The sequence below is a fragment of the Arachis stenosperma genome, chromosome 8 (assembly GCF_014773155.1).
Source record: "Arachis stenosperma cultivar V10309 chromosome 8, arast.V10309.gnm1.PFL2, whole genome shotgun sequence".
Lineage (NCBI taxonomy): Eukaryota > Viridiplantae > Streptophyta > Magnoliopsida > Fabales > Fabaceae > Arachis > Arachis stenosperma.
This window is the reverse complement of record NC_080384.1, coordinates 49,481,761-49,497,832: the sequence shown is the minus strand read 5'-3', so window position 1 is coordinate 49,497,832 and position 16,072 is coordinate 49,481,761. Positions and strand designations below refer to the sequence as shown.

The 16,072-nt window shown below is 37.8% G+C and overlaps 1 protein-coding gene across 1 annotated transcript; it reads left to right on the top strand.

Moving 5' to 3' along the window:
* Positions 1-1,437: 1,437 nt before the first annotated feature.
* Positions 1,438-15,753, top strand: LOC130946133 (calcium uptake protein, mitochondrial-like). The gene is made up of 7 exons (XM_057874814.1): positions 1,438-1,618; positions 11,644-11,711; positions 12,333-12,559; positions 12,929-13,012; positions 13,147-13,372; positions 14,161-14,457; positions 15,478-15,753. Exons 1-7 carry the CDS (start codon positions 1,438-1,440, stop codon positions 15,691-15,693), a joined length of 1,299 nt encoding a protein of 432 aa, XP_057730797.1. The 3' UTR covers positions 15,694-15,753.
* Positions 15,754-16,072: the final 319 nt, after the last annotated feature.

Here is a 16,072-nt window from a genome sequence, read left to right as displayed (position 1 = left end):
AATTTGAGAATTAAATCGAAAAGACTCCTCAACTTTCTATCTAATTTAGTAACTAAATAAACAAGATCAAAATATATCAAACTAAATTAAACATTCTAAAAATATAAATAATAACTTTTAAATAATATTTGATCTTTTCATATCATAAATATTTGCAGTGTATATCAATACATATTTTAATAAAAATAATAATTATGCAATAATGATTAGTTTCGAAATTAATTTTTCATTTGTTTGAATATAATTTTTTTGAAACTGAAATTGAACGTCATTGTTAAGACTATACTTCAGAGTAAAGTAACTCCAACTAAAACATAACCCTGTTAAAATATTCTTGAAGTATCCTGAAAGCAAGGAAGAAAGAAAATATATTCTTGCTTGATTTTTTTCAATACTCAACAATCAGCATCTCAGTTCATTGCATCTATACAATATGAGATAATGTCCACTGACACTTGATTTATTACAACGAGTCTTGTAGCTTTATTCAATAAATTTAATAAAAAAAATTATATATGCACTATATTTTAGTATACTATTAAGAGTTTAATTTTAATATAGAGATATCACAAATCGTTTTAAACAATTATGTGGTAATTAATATTCACTTTTTTAATAATTATTTATGTAATTATGTGATAATTAATATTCACTTTTTATTATAATTGTTCATACCCTGGCCCAATGCTAAGGGCCCAGGTCCAACCAAAAGGCCTGATCCAATAGATTAAGCCTAGCAAAACACCGACCTCCACCTAAGAAGTCAGTGTCAACCACGACTTAGTATAAAGAAGTCGGATAGGAGATTAGCTGGCAAGCAAACACTCATTCAAACGAGTAACCGCCCCTAAAATCTCTCTAACCACTTCATGAAGCCATATCTTAACCTCCCTAAGATAATGGGACGGTTAATATCCTAAAGATACGGCACTACTCCAACGGTGGTTATTGGTTCACCACTACAAATACACTGACACCCCTCAGGTATCTCTAAGCCCAATACTCTCTAGACCTGCTCACACTCTTGCTAACTTAAGCATCGGAGTGTCTTTGCAGGTACCACCCCCCATTCATTCACGCGCGAAAGTCGGACGGAGCCTCCCGAGTTGCTGATCCATCCGGAGTTCTCCTCCTTCACGCACTTGGGCCATTCAACACCATCCATTGCATTTATCTCCGGTTACCCACCGTAACATTGGCGCCGTTGCCGGGGACCCGAGAGATCATCCATTGATGGCGGACAGATCCCACGAAGAAGGCCATGCTGAAACAGATTCTGAAAATCTAGGCATAGGTAATAACGATGAAGACCTGGCCCTACACCAGGAAGATAACAATCAACACAGAGAGGGTACCTCCGGAGTGAAGAATCCGAAGGTAAATTCCTCAGATGGGCGTGAATCAGAAAAAGGCGGACCATCCCACGTAGCTGAATTAATGGGGTTAGTCCATAGCCGCCTGGAACAATTGGAGCAAGAGCGGGAGAAACAGAAGGAAACCGAAAGGTATCTCAAAGAGGAGATGGAGCGGCGAAAAGAGTTAGAAAGAAAACTCTTACAGCTGAAATCCTCCCTCAAGAGTCACAACTCCCGCGACGAACAGGACGACCAACTCCCGGGTGGAGAGGATCCCTTCAGCGAGGACATAATGAGGGCAAAAGTTCCGAGAAACTTCAAAAGCCCTGATATGGACCTCTATGATGGGACCACAGACCCAAAGCATCATCTAAGCAACTTCAAAAGTCGGATGTATCTAGCTGATGCCTCCGACGCTACAAGATGCAAAGCTTTCCCGACCACTTTATCGAAAGCGGCGATGAAGTGGTTCGATAGCCCCCCACCAAGATCAATCACCAGCTTTGAAGACCTCTCAAGGAAGTTTTTGATGAGGTTCTCAATTCAGAAAGATAAGGTGAAACATGCACCAAGCCTCCTGGGAGTAAAACAGGAGGTCGAAGAGTCTTTGCGAGCCTATATGGAAAGGTTCAATAAGGCATGTTTGGAGATCCAAGACCTGCCCACAGAGGCAGTCATAATGGGGTTAGTCAATGGACTTAGAGAAGGTCCCTTCTCGCAGTCCATATCTAAAAGACACCCCGTTTCTCTAAGTGATGTACAAGAAAGGGCGGAAAAGTACATCAATATGGAAGAGAATGCAAAGTTAAGAGACCTGAGTTTGCGACCTGGACCCCCTCCCTCATCCAAAGAGAGGGAAAGGGAAGCCAAGAAAAAGGAAGAGCTCGGTCTCGAGAGACCCAGAAAATATCACTCGTATACTCCCCTCAAAACTTCTGTAGTGGATGTATACAGAGAGATTTGCCACACCGAAAGGCTGCCACCCCCTAGACCTATTAAAAACAAAAAAGGGGGAAGCCGCGGCGACTACTGCGAGTACCATAAAATATATGGTCACTCCACCAACGATTGTTATGACCTAAAAAATGTGATAGAAAAGCTGGCTAGGGAAGGTCGGCTTGATAGATATCTCATGGAAAGGTCGGACACTCATGGAAAGAGAAAGCGAGATGAAATGGATAGAAGAGATCCACCACCGCAGACTCCAGAGAGACATATTCATATGATCTCGGGAGGATTTGCGGGAGGGGACCTCACTAAATCCTCTCGCAAAAGACATCTCAAAAGAGTCTATCAAGTCGAGGAAGAGACACCCGACTTCCCCACTATCTCATTCACAAAAGAAGATGGGCAAGGGATAATTCCCGGGCATGATGATCCCGTGGTGATAACTATGATCCTAGCCAATGCCCATCTCCACAGAACCCTAGTAGACCAAGAAAGCTCGGCGGATATCCTTTTCAAGCCCGCTTTCGACAAGCTAGGTTAGATGAAAAAGAGTTGAGAGCCTACCCCGACACCCTATATGGGTTAGGGGATACGCCAATAAAGCCACTAGGATTCTTGCCCCTTCACACCACTTTTGGAAGAGGGAAAAAATCAAGGACTCTGAGCATAGACTTCATAGTCATTGATGAAGGGTCAGCCTATAATGCCTTAATCGGCAGAACTACCCTTAATCGCCTCGGGGCAGTGGTATCCACTCCCCACCTTTGCATGAAATTCCCGACCCCAGCGGGAATAGCAACGGTGAGGGGAGACCAAAAATTGGCAAGAAAATGCTACAATGAAAGCCTAAATCTGAGAGGAAAGGGCAAAGAAGTCCACACCATAGAGCTCGGCGGCACAAGGGCCAGAGAAGAGCTGCGACCCCAGCCGGGAGGAAAAACCGAGGAGATACAAGTCGGAGAGGACGAAGGAAAAAACACTTACATAGGAGCCAACCTAGGGGAAACCCTAAAACAAAGGTTGGGTGAACTCCTGAGAGCCAATTCCGACCTCTTCGCATGGAAGGCTTCCGACATGCCCGGGATTGATCCCGAGCTCATGTCTCACAGGCTCTCGGTTTACCCGGGATCCCGACCTGTACAGCAAAGAAGACGCAAGCTCGGCCCGGAACGAGCCCTAATAGTAGAAGAGCAAGTACAGGCGCTCCTGGAAGCTGGCTTTATCAGAGAAGTCAAGTACCCAACATGGCTAGCCAATGTAGTGCTAGTCAAAAAACAGAATGGTAAATGGAGAATGTGCGTCGACTATACCAACTTGAATAAGGCATGTCCTAAAGACCCTTATCCCCTACCAAGTATTGATACCCTGGTGGATTCCAGCTCGGGGTACCAGTACTTATCATTCATGGACGCCTACTCGGGATATAACCAAATCCCGATGTATGAACCCGACCAGGAGAAAACATCTTTCATCACGCCGAGAGCCAATTATTGCTACGTGGTCATGCCATTCGGACTAAAGAATGCAGGAGCCACGTATCAAAGATTGATGAATAAAGTGTTTTCCCCCCACCTAGGGAGCTTGATGGAAGTATACGTCGACGACATGCTAGTAAAGACCAAGGAAGAAGTCGACCTCTTAACCGACCTCTCACAAGTCTTTGACACTATAAGGTTGCATGGGATGAGGCTAAATCCTGCAAAGTGCGCCTTCGCGGTCGAGGCAGGAAAATTTCTAGGGTTCATGCTAACACAGAGGGGGATTGAGGCCAATCCCGATAAATGCAGAGCCATCCTAGAAATGAAAAGCCCGACTTGTTTGAGAGAGGTACAACAGCTCAATGGCCGGCTTGCAGCCCTCTCCAGATTTTGGCAGGCTCGGCACTAAATCCCTTCCGCTATTTTCCTTGTTAAGGAAGGGATGCCAATTCGAATGGACTCCGGAATGCGAGGAGGCGTTCCAAGAGTTCAAAAAGTTCTTAAGCCAACCTCCTATCTTGACCCGACCAATACCGGGAAAAGACCTCGTCCTATACCTATCCGTAGCAAACAGGGCTGTCTCGTCAGCCCTGATAAGAGAAGACGAGGTCGGACAACACCCGGTCTACTTCATCAGTAAGGTCCTACAAGGCCCTGAACTAAGGTACCACAAATTAGAAAAGTTTGCCTACTCCTTAGTAATAGCCTCACGGAGGTTACGACCTTACTTTCAGGCTCATACAATAAGAGTCCGCACAAACCAACCCATGAAGCAAATCCTCCAAAAGACGGATGTTGCAGGGAGAATGGTTCAGTGGGCGATAGAGCTCTCCGAGTTTGATTTGAGATATGAAACTCGGACGGCAATTAAAGCCCAATGCCTCGCCGACTTCGTTGCAGAATATGCAGGAGAATAAGAGGAAAAACCGACTACATGGGAACTCTATGTAGACGGATCCTCCAACAAAACAGGGAGCGGCGCAGGCATAATATTGGCAGATGAAAAAGGAACCCAGATAGAGGTCTCCTTAAAATTTGAATTTCCGGCTTCAAACAATCAGGCAGAATATGAAGCCTTGATCGCCGGATTAAAATTAGCAGAAGAAGTTGGTGCCACAAAGGTGATGATATACAGCGACTCACAGGTGGTGACCTCCCAAATAAGCGGAGAGTATCAGGCAAAGGACCCCAATATGAAGAGGTACTTGGAAAAAACCTTGGAGCACCTTGGGCGCTTTGCGGAAACCGAGGTCAAACACATAACTCGGGATCTAAATAGTAGAGCGGACGCCCTCTCCAAGTTAGCAAGTACCAAACCAGGAGGAAACAACAGAAGCCTGATTCAAGAAACTCTCCAAGAGCCCTCAGTTGCAAAAACAGAAGATAAGCATGAGGTACTTGAGGTAGTCGGTTTAAACCTCGGATGGATGAATCCCTTAGTCGAATACCTGAAATTCGACATCCTCCCTAAAGAGGAAAAAGAAGCTAAAAAGGAAAAAGAAGCTAAAAAGATCCGAAGGGAAGCACAGCATTATACTTTGGTAAGAAATGTCCTTTACAGAAGAGGGATATCAACGCCATTACTAAAGTGCGTACCGACCTCAAAAACCGCCGAGGTGTTGGAGGAAGTACATAGCGGGATCTGCGGAAATCATCTCGGAGCAAGATCATTAGCCAGAAAAGTAATCCGAGCTGGATTCTACTGGCCAACCTTGCAGAAAGATGCCACAGAATTTGTGAAAAAATGCCAACCATGTCAGATGCATGCAAATTTCCACGTAGCTCCACCAGAAGAGCTCATCAGTATCACTTCTCCCTGGCCCTTTGCAAAATGGGGAATGGATTTGTTAGGTCCTTTTCCCCAAGCACCAGGACAAGTCAAATACTTGATCGTGGGAATAGATTACTTCACAAAGTGGATAGAAGCAGAACCGCTAGCCACCATCACCGCTCAAAGAAGTCGCAGGTTCCTCTACAAAAACATCATCACAAGGTATGGAATACCTCATTCCATCACTACAGACAATGGAACCCAATTTACCGATGCCACCTTCAGAAATCTAGTAGCCAGTCTGAAAATCAAGCACCAGTTCACCTCGGTGGAACACCCACAAGCCAATGGGCAAGCCGAGGCAGCTAACAAGGTCATACTGGCAGGATTAAAGAAAAGGCTACAGGAAGCAAAGGGAGCTTGGGCTGAAGAGCTCCCCCAAGTGTTATGGGCTTACAGGACAACTCCTCAATCCGCCACAGGAGAAACACCCTTTCGACTAGTCTATGGCGTAGAAGCCATGATTCCAGTAGAAATCAATGAGCAAAGCCCAAGGGTAATTCTCCACGACGAAGTCGGAAATATACGAGGATACAAGGAGGAGCTCGACTTGCTTCCCGAGATCCGAGAAGATGCCCAGATAAGAGAGGCTGCGTTGAAGCAAAGGATGACTACAAGGTACAACAAGAAAGTCATTCGAAGAACATTTGCTACAGATGACTTGGTCCTAATCAGAAACGACATTGGAGTCAACAAATCGGGAGAAGGAAAGCTCGCCGCAAATTGGAAGGGGCCATACAAAATCAAAGAAGTTTTAGGAAAAGGTTATTATAAAGTAACCGACCTGAACGGCACTGAGCTACCAAGGTCGTGGCATGCTTGTAATATGAAAAGGTACTACAGTTAAAAGCGAACTCTACTCCCTGATGTACTCTTTCCCAACTTCATGATTTTTTTCCCAAAAAAGGGTTTTTTCTGGAGAAGGGTTTTTTAACGAGGCATCATAGTAGACTAAGGGAAAAATAGGCTATCAAGACCCTTAGTAGCAAAAGAAGGTACCTCCCCAATTAATAAAGATCTTTTTCATTCATAATATCTCTTATAAATATCCTTCTTTATTTTTCTAAGTCCTTCTACGAAACGCGCCGACTTAAGCTCGACAAAACGTGAAAATCCCATGAACCGACCTAGATGGTCGTCAGGATAAAACGACGAGGTACAAGTCGGCGTAAAGAGGTTATGAGTCGATCGTAAAAACTCGGAAAACAAGTCCGACTCATAAGTCGGTACAACATTCCGAGTAAGAAGAGCTCGGAAATACACCGATCCTTAAATCGGAGCGTAGAACCGAGTAGAAGAAAAACGCATCGCAAAATAACCTAAGTCATAAGAACTCACTAAAACGAAAGTCGAGTATGAAATAACAAAAGAGATATGAAACCTAAGAGAAGTTAAAGGGCATCCCAAAAAAGTCCTTAAACGAGAAAGTCTGAAAGACAAACAAACAAAAGGTTTTCAGAAAGAGATCAGAAGGATTTTCAAATATCAAAAAGCATACACGCACAAGGTAACTCAAAACCCTTATCCAAAAAAGGGCATTTATTTTCATACCCTTATTTAAAAGGGCATTCGTCAGAAATACTGTTTGTTTACGGCCTTAAAAGGCCAAAGCAAAATTGTTCACACAACCACACATAACGAGTTTAAAAAAGGGGGGACTCACAGGCCGAGCCCCCATATAGCCATAAAAAATAAAGTTATCTTTTCAAAGGAGTAGAGGAATCATCACCGCCAGACTCAGGAGGGGCGCCGCCAGGACCGGTCGGAGGAATGGAGGAAGAACTCGGAGCATTTTTAGAATGAGGAGGAGACTCAATAATCCCTGCCCCCGAGTCTTCAAATCTGACTCGGAAACAACCTCGGGGGCAGGAGGATCCACGATAGCACCATCGATGACGACCTTATCAGGATGTAAAGGAGAAAGGTCCAAGTCGGGAGCGATAACTCTGACTTGTTCCAAGAAAATTCTCCAAGACTCCTCGGCACCATCGGCAATAGAGTCCTCCAACTCGGCGTATGCGTTCCGAGAATTCAGCAAGTCCTTCCTCACGGCCACAATATCCTGAAATAAACTGTGTAGCTGTCTTGTGCCGTTTCCTCAAATTCGCCTCCAAAGTACATTGAGCCCGCAGCTTACCCTCCTCCTCCTTAAGGTGATCCCTCTCCTTCCTCATTTATCTCTCTCCTCCTTCAACTCCTTCTCATGTTTTTCAAATAAGAAGTCTCCCCTCCAACTCTCAACCCTCGAGGATGCCCCAAAGAGCTGAGGGGAGTTTCTCGAAAATGTCCAAAAGTTTGCCACAAACACCCGCTGCCCTAAAACTCTCCTCGGCCATGGTAGTGAGGTGGTTTCGAACAGAAATCATCTATACTATAAAAGGATAGATGTTCTTTCGGACGAATGCCAGAGCATCCGCCTTAACCCCACCATCAAAAGAAGAAGAGCCAGACTCTGAAGTCTTACGCTTTTTCTTCTCTGGCTCAGAGAGAATTTGGGCAGAAGGGGTGGTCGAGACAAACTTGAGGAAGAAATGACAATGGTTGAGAGGGAGTGCCAGTATTTTTAGGAGGAGGAGAAGGAGGAGGGGAGGGTGATCGCCCTGGCACCACCAGACCTAGCTCGGGACTTCGCTTTAGCCTCCTGGACCCTTTGGTAAGCCTCCTGAGCATTCTTCCTTGCCATATCTACAAGAAAAAACAACCAATAGTTATAAGTCGGCAACATTCAAGTCGGTAGAAACAACTCGGAAATCAGGAATGCATGCACTACCTAATTGAGATTGAACAAAAGTCGGCGTTCCCTGGAGGATTTTTCTGGTATCCAAGTAAGGGGCCCTCCCCCACGCTTCTCGGAAAAATCCCACAATGGCCGCCTCCACCTCGTCAAGGTCATCTAGACCATACTTCTCACAAGGGGAGGCCGCCAACCAATAAAGGGGAAAGCGAGGGGAGGAGTGCTCATCAAGGAAAAAGGGGTGGTGACCCTCTACGGCTTGAACTTGAAAAGGTAGTTTTTGAAGTCATGAAAAGATTCGTCGAAAGGGTGAAATCCTCCGACCATGTATGGCTCGGAATGATACCCTGCTGTTTTGTTTAGCCCACTAAAGGGCTTAGTCATATGAAAAAGAAAGAAGAAAATCCTCAAAGAGGTCGGAAAGTCCAGAGCGTGGCTAAACTGATAGACCTTCAAAAAACCCAGAATTGGGGTGAGTAGGGGAGTCTTTCAACTTAAGTGATGCAAAACGGATATCTCGAAATCCGAGAAAGGAAGAAAAACACCCAAACGGGTGATCATACATTCTACATGAAGAAAAAATGAGGGGCCGCCTCATAACTCTCCCAAAACAGACCGGTCTTCAGGACCGGGATTATCAATTCATATTTTGGCTCGTCCTCCTCCGAAGTACAGAGCCGGTGATGAGTACGAAGATGAGTGATAAACTCAGCATCGACCAGGGGTTCCTCCCCAAGGACAGTGTCATCAACCCACAGAGAAAGAACATCTACGGAAGCCATTTTTTATAAAGAAAAGTGGCAGAAACCTACAAAAGGAGAAAAGAAAAAGAAAATCAAAAAACACGGCCCCTAAAGAGGAAAGATACGAAGCTAGAATCTACAGGCCAACCTACCCACTCACAATAAAAACATGCAAACATAAGGCATGACATGGAAGAAACAAAACTAACCTTTATCCGAAGAAATAAAGGCTGAAGAAAACGGAAAGCTTCGAACACAAGAATACAGCACGAGCAAGGCAAGAAAAAGTTTGAAAGATTGCAGAAATGGAAAAAAGAGAGGGAAGTATTTATAAATAGGCTAAGGGGCATAATGGTAAAAACAAGGCAGTCATTAATGAGATTGCACCGTTACCAAAGCCCTCAATCCCTAAACGCTTCCTCAACGGACACGACGCTTGAATTGACGTAACTGTCAGAAACAAAAGGTCGCGAAAATCACGTCGGTTTCAACCCGTGAAAGTCGGCTACGAACCCGAGTTGAATACTTGAACCCAAGCCTTAAAAGGATCTTGGGCTCAAGTAGGGGCATTGTTCATACCCTGGCCAATGCTAAGGGCCCAGGTCCAACCAAAAGGCCTGATCCAATAGATTAAGCCTAGCAAAACACCGACCTCCACCTAAGAAGTCGGTGTCAACCACGACTTAGTATAAAGAAGTCGGATAGGAGATTAGCTGGCAAGCAAACACTCATTCAAACGAGTAACCGCCCCTAAAATCTCTCTAACCACTTCATGAAGCCATATCTTAACCTCCCTAAGATAATGGGACGGTTAATATCCTAAAGATACGGCACTACTCCAACGGTGGTTATTGGTTCACCACTACAAATACACTGACACCCCTCAGGTATCTCTAAGCCTAATACTCTCTAGACCTGCTCACACTCTTGCTAACTTAAGCATCGGAGTGTCTTTGCAGGTACCACCCCCCATTCATTCACGCACGCAAGTCGGACGGAGCCTCCCGAGTTGCTGATCCATCCGGAGTTCTCCTCCTTCACGCACTTGGGCCATTCAACACCATCCATTGCATTTATCTCCGGTTACCCACCGTAACAATATTATTAATTAAATTTATGTATAAGATTATTTTATATTGATAATAAATTAAAATTAATTTTTTTATTAAATGTATATTTTTTTTATGTTTTAGTAGAAAAAACTAAATTCTTTATAATCAACGAGTTTTTTATCATTCACTTCTAATATTAAAGCAAAAAGGAATAATTCCTCAAGTAAATTTCTTAAAATTTTTAGACAGAAATTTTAGTTCTCAATAAATAATTCATGTCAAAACTTTTATTTTGTTAAATAAATTAATGTTCATATCAGATTGTTTATTTATATAGAGAAATTGAATTTTTAGAAATTTTTATAGACGGTTATATCTTTAATAAAAGACGACAGAAATAATTTAATCTAATCTTTTATTAAAATTTGATATTTTGATGCAAGAATGAGAATTTTTTTTTAATATTGTATTATTAGGAGTGAAATCTTCGGTAATAAATTAAATAGTCTTGTATAAAACATCAGTAGTATTTTGTGTTTCTTCTATTAAAATAATATTTTTTTAATTCATAATTAAATTTTATGATGTTTTGTTTTAATAATTAAAATAATAGTTTTTATTAGACATTTTGTTCTTTCATAATTAATTTTTTTTAATTACAAAATGTTAATGACGTTTTATACTATCACCACAATTCTGTAGAATACTAAAATGATCAAATATTTTTGTATTTCACATTAAAATTATTTATATATAAAAATTTTAGCATAAAGATAACTATCAAATAAAATGTTAAAAATTAATTTGATAATTAAAATTTATTAAACATTAAATTGTTTGACTAAAGTTTTTTTTTTCTTTTGACGACTGATTTGGATATTATTAAAAAATATATATATGAAAAATGATTCATATAACGTTCCTTGCTTGTTAATAAATTTTGTTGTGAAGTGGTTTGAGAATTTTACACATTGTGTGAGTTAGGACGCAAATGTCTACGTTTTCTACTCTGAGGAGGCCCTCACTGTTAATAACCCAACGCCTGCACCACTCTTCACAAACATGCACACCAATAATCCAACCCCATAATAATAATAATCAAAAGAAGAAGCTGGGTTGTTTGGGGATTGTGGTTGGAATTTTTGTGTGTTGTTCTTATTCCTTCTTCATTCCCATCACTACCAACAATTCCAACTCCCCTTCATCTAGTCATGATGATGATGCAAACACTTCAACTTTTTCTTCACATTCTTTGTTTAGAAAACTCTCCCTTCCACACAACACACACAGGTTGCTCTTTGGAGGCAAGTGCCTGTGTACTTTTTTTTCAATGTTATTGACGACTACCGACTTTAATAATTCTTTTTCGGTAGAAACTCAAGTGCAGTGTCGTTAATTTTATATGAAGTTGATAGTTGAGAGTCGGTTAAATGTAACTTTACTTGAGTTTTCAATTTTTGTTTTTATGAATAATTAAATTTATAAAAAGAATTTTGTTGCAGATTTGTACAGGAGGAAGGTTTTCTTCAACTATGAGAAGCGCATGCGTTTGCATAGTCCTCCCGAGAAGGTTATTTCATTATTCTATATATTAATATATTAATATATACTACTTCTTGTAGATTAAATGCAAAAAATGATTGCTGACAAAGTTAATACACTTACTAAACATAAAAAATATTTAATTTTAAAAATAACATTTTAGGCCAAATTGCTTCTGATATTTATACACACACTGGGGCTACTAATTTTGTTGTTGGATATTTGGATATCAGTTAATCATAATATAACACACAAAACTCTAGACTCTAGATTAAAAACAGTTTTTAGCAAATATATGATTAATACTCCCTTCTTTTTTCAACTTATAACTGCTTATTTAGTACAAATCTGTTAATTCTATAGTATGGCGGTTAAGCTACTTACATGAAGATATCAAAAATTAATTAAAATATTAATATATATGTCAATCTAAGTAATGATTTTTAATTATCAACAATATTATATAATTAATAAATATTATTATTTTGAGTAAGCATTTAGTCAGAAATAGTTTGTAATTATATTTAATAGAAATTTATACAAAAAAAAACACATAATTGGCACCTATATTACTAGAATTTGCAAATATAAAAGACGTGAAACCGTTTTGGAAGGAATATGATGGTGAGTATATGTTGAATATATGCAGGTATTTGAATACTTTGCATCATGCCGGAGTCCGGAAGGAGAGGTGCTGATGGAGGCAGCAGACCTAATGAGAGCAGTGGTTCCGGTGTTCCCGCCGTCGGAATCGAATCTTGTGAGGGAAGGATACTTGAAAGGTGAAAGAAGAAGTCCAGGCCACCTTCGTTGTCCCCCTTCTCTGTTTTTCATGCTCTTTGATGTCAACAATGATGGCCTTATATCTTTCAATGAGTGAGTAGTGTGTCACTTCTCTATATTCTTATTTTGTAAAATATTTGTGAACTTATTAATTAATTATAAAAGAATTAGTTTCTTATCATTATTCATTAATTATATAAAATTTAATTTTATATATGTACTCTCCCTATAAAATTGTTTTACATGTGCATCTCACATTAATCGCGTGGATAGTAATTCAAGAAAATGATTATGATTGCACAACTATATAAAATATTTTATACATATATCAAAATTAAACTTTAATATTATATATACACCATAGGATATATTGTATATGAATTACTTTAATTATGAGTTATAATTCTCTATCTCTTTGTAGCGTTTGAGTGCATAGTGATTATTATTTTTACTCTGAAACAGGTATATCTTTTTGGTAACACTACTTAGCATACCAGAATCAAGTTTTTCTGCGGCATTTAAAATGTTTGACATGGATAATGATGGGTTAGTATGCTGATTATGCTACTAATTGCTTTGATTATAGTAATAAACACATAATGAGTTACGGTGTTTAATTTGTATAAACACACTTAATTAATTACATGTCATGACCTACTTCTTGTTATTGGATCCTAAAGGGAGATAGATAAGGAAGAATTCAAGAAAGTGATGGCATTGATGCGATCTCATAATAATTATAGACAAGGTGCTCATCACCATAGGGATGGAATGAGAAAAGGCTCAAAGGTCAATGATGATTATGTAGAAAATGGAGGTGTTTTGGAATATTTTTTTGGCATAGATGGAAAGGGACGCCTTAGCATTCATAGATTCTTGCAATTTATGAGAGACTTGCATCATGAAGTAAGAATATGTCTCTACTCTCTAATTGCCACATGTATCATTTCTTGCTTGTCAGTTGGATTGTAGATAAATTTTGTTAGTTACTCTATTTATAAATTTATTACTGTCTCATATGAATTTAATTTTAATATATTGATAATATATTATACAATTATTTAATGATTTAAATAATTTGTTTAGTTAGTGAATTTAAAAATTATTTATTTTTACTAATATCATAATACATAATTAATTATCTATATAAAATTATGATTATTACTTTAGTTTCTTTGTCTCTCATTTATGATTTAATTTTTTTTTCATAAAATTTGAATAAATAGCGGTTAGGCTGCGTTTAAGTCCGAGAACATGATAAGATAAAACACTGAAAATAAGATGCAAATAATAGAAACACAAAAATTAATGTTTTTATATTGTATTTGGTAATAAATTAGAATAAGTTATGAAAGTCTAATTTATTTTATTTTTTATTTAAAAAAATTGAAAAGAAAAATATAATTATAAAAAATCAATAAGAATAATAAAAAAATTAAAAAATAAGTTATGTCTCTTATTATTGTATTTGTATCCTTATAAAATATACTAATTCAATGTTACTGAACACAAAATCTTTATACATATCTCATCTGCTAAACATAATTTTATATTTCTGTCTTAACATACCGTGTCTTAAACAAATACAGCCTTATAAAACTTATTATCTTAATGAGTATCACATTGATTACCTTTTCACGTATTAACAATAATAAAAAAGTGAATTAATAATTACAATATTTTACTACGTGTAGATACTAAGGCTGGAGTTTGATCATTATGACTACAAATCAAGAAAAACCATATCTGCCAAGGACTTTGCTCTCTCAATAGTTGCATCTGCTGATCTGAGTCATCTGGGTAGGTTGCTAGATTTGGTTGAAGAAATGAACAATGATCCAAGCTTTAAGGATGTACGCATCACATTTGAAGAGTTCAACAATTTTGCAGAGCTAAGGAAAAAATTGCTACCATTTTCATTGGCCATTATTGGTTTTGCAAAAGTGAATGGCTTGTTAAGAAGAGAAGATTTTCAGCGAGCTGCATCACATGTAAGACATTTAGGGATCTTTGTTGGATTTTAGGTTTTTTTTTTTTTTAAATCTATCTGCAATTATTTCTAGAACTAATTACTAAATTATTATTTTAACAGAGTGATAATTTGATAATTAATTCTAAAAACAGTAGCAGATAAATAAAAAGTTTTGAATTTTATTTTATATTTTGGGATGATTATTATATAATTTTGATTTTTCTTGCTCATCTTGATAGTGATATAATAATGTTATATTAACAAACCAATATAATAAATACAGTAGACAATTAAAAAAAAAAGAAGAGAAGTAAATCACATCACATGTGTTGGAATAGACCAAACAATGTCTTTTGTTATTATTTTTAGTTGTCAATAATAACACTTTAATTGAGTTGTTAATATATCATTATTGTTTTGATATAGATGATGGTAATTAATTCTGTGACCACACCATGGTGGCAAAATTTTTATTTTGGTGAAAATGAAAGTCTTAAAGTTATGGTCTAACTGCTTTTATTTTTTATTTTCTTAATTTAGTATTTTTTAAATAAAAGTTTCAGAAATAAAAATAATAAATTTTATTTCATTCTTTTATTATTTTTTTATAAAACTCAAAAAACAAAAAAGCTCTTAAAAATCAAAACAGAGACCAATCCATCTTTAGATTTTTTTTATCCTAGAAATGTTAGAAGACTATCATAATGTATTATTTTTTACCATCATTTTTAAATTTTAACCATCAATCTAATTTTTTTAATTTAATAATCCAACAACATACTTTAAACTATACTTTTAAACATTGATGGTCAAAAAAAAAAAAAAACTCTGATAATCTCTAACATTCTTCTTTAAAAAAAAAAGAGAAAATTACTTATATTTACAATACATGATCAGGCCTAATAAAATATCAGCATAAAAGTTTTTTACACGAAAATTACATAAAACAAATTTAGAATTTAAATTTTATTGTTGGCAATTTAATAAAAAAATTATTTTAATTCTGTAATTTGTTTGAGTGATTGATTTTCAATTTCAGGTTTGTGGATTATCACTTTCTGATAACGTGGTTAAGATTGTTTACCATTTGTTTGACACAAATGGGGATGGACACTTAAGTTCAGATGAGTTTGTAAGAGTGCTACACAACAAAGAAAATGATATCACTCAACCTATGGAGACAGGGATCTTGCGTTTCTTGTCTTGCTGTTGGAACTGTAAGCATAGCTTCCCATACTCGCGGTTGTTTTCTTAGGTTCATACTATTTCTCAGATGGTAGAAACAGAAATTTGTTTGGTTTCTTCTATATTTCTTAGCTTGATACTATTTCTCAGCATGATATTATGATATTCATGTGTTTGGTTTGTCACATGTAAATATAATACCCACTTTAAATTGGCTTTGAGATCATTCACTCATATAAATGTAAATAGTACTACTATATTTTTTATTTTTCTAATTTACTAACACTCATAAAATAAAAAAGTAAAAGAACTCTTCTCAATTTTCAAAACACATTTTGATTTCATGGAACACTCCTTTTAAACATATAACTACCACTTATTTATAAATATCATAGGTAGTGATTTACAATAAAACTTGCAGCTAAAATACTTCTAAAACCTTGTACATA

Bases quoted from the DNA above. Each gene is read 5' to 3' on its own strand.
- LOC130946133 (XM_057874814.1), top strand. From the start codon at position 1,438: ATGGGGTTAGTCCATAGCCGCCTGGAACAATTGGAGCAAGAGCGGGAG. The intron at 12,560-12,928 runs GTGAGTAGTGTG...ACTCTGAAACAG, and splicing joins GGCCTTATATCTTTCAATGA to GTATATCTTTTTGGTAACAC. The intron at 13,013-13,146 runs GTTAGTATGCTG...TGGATCCTAAAG, and splicing joins TTTGACATGGATAATGATGG to GGAGATAGATAAGGAAGAAT.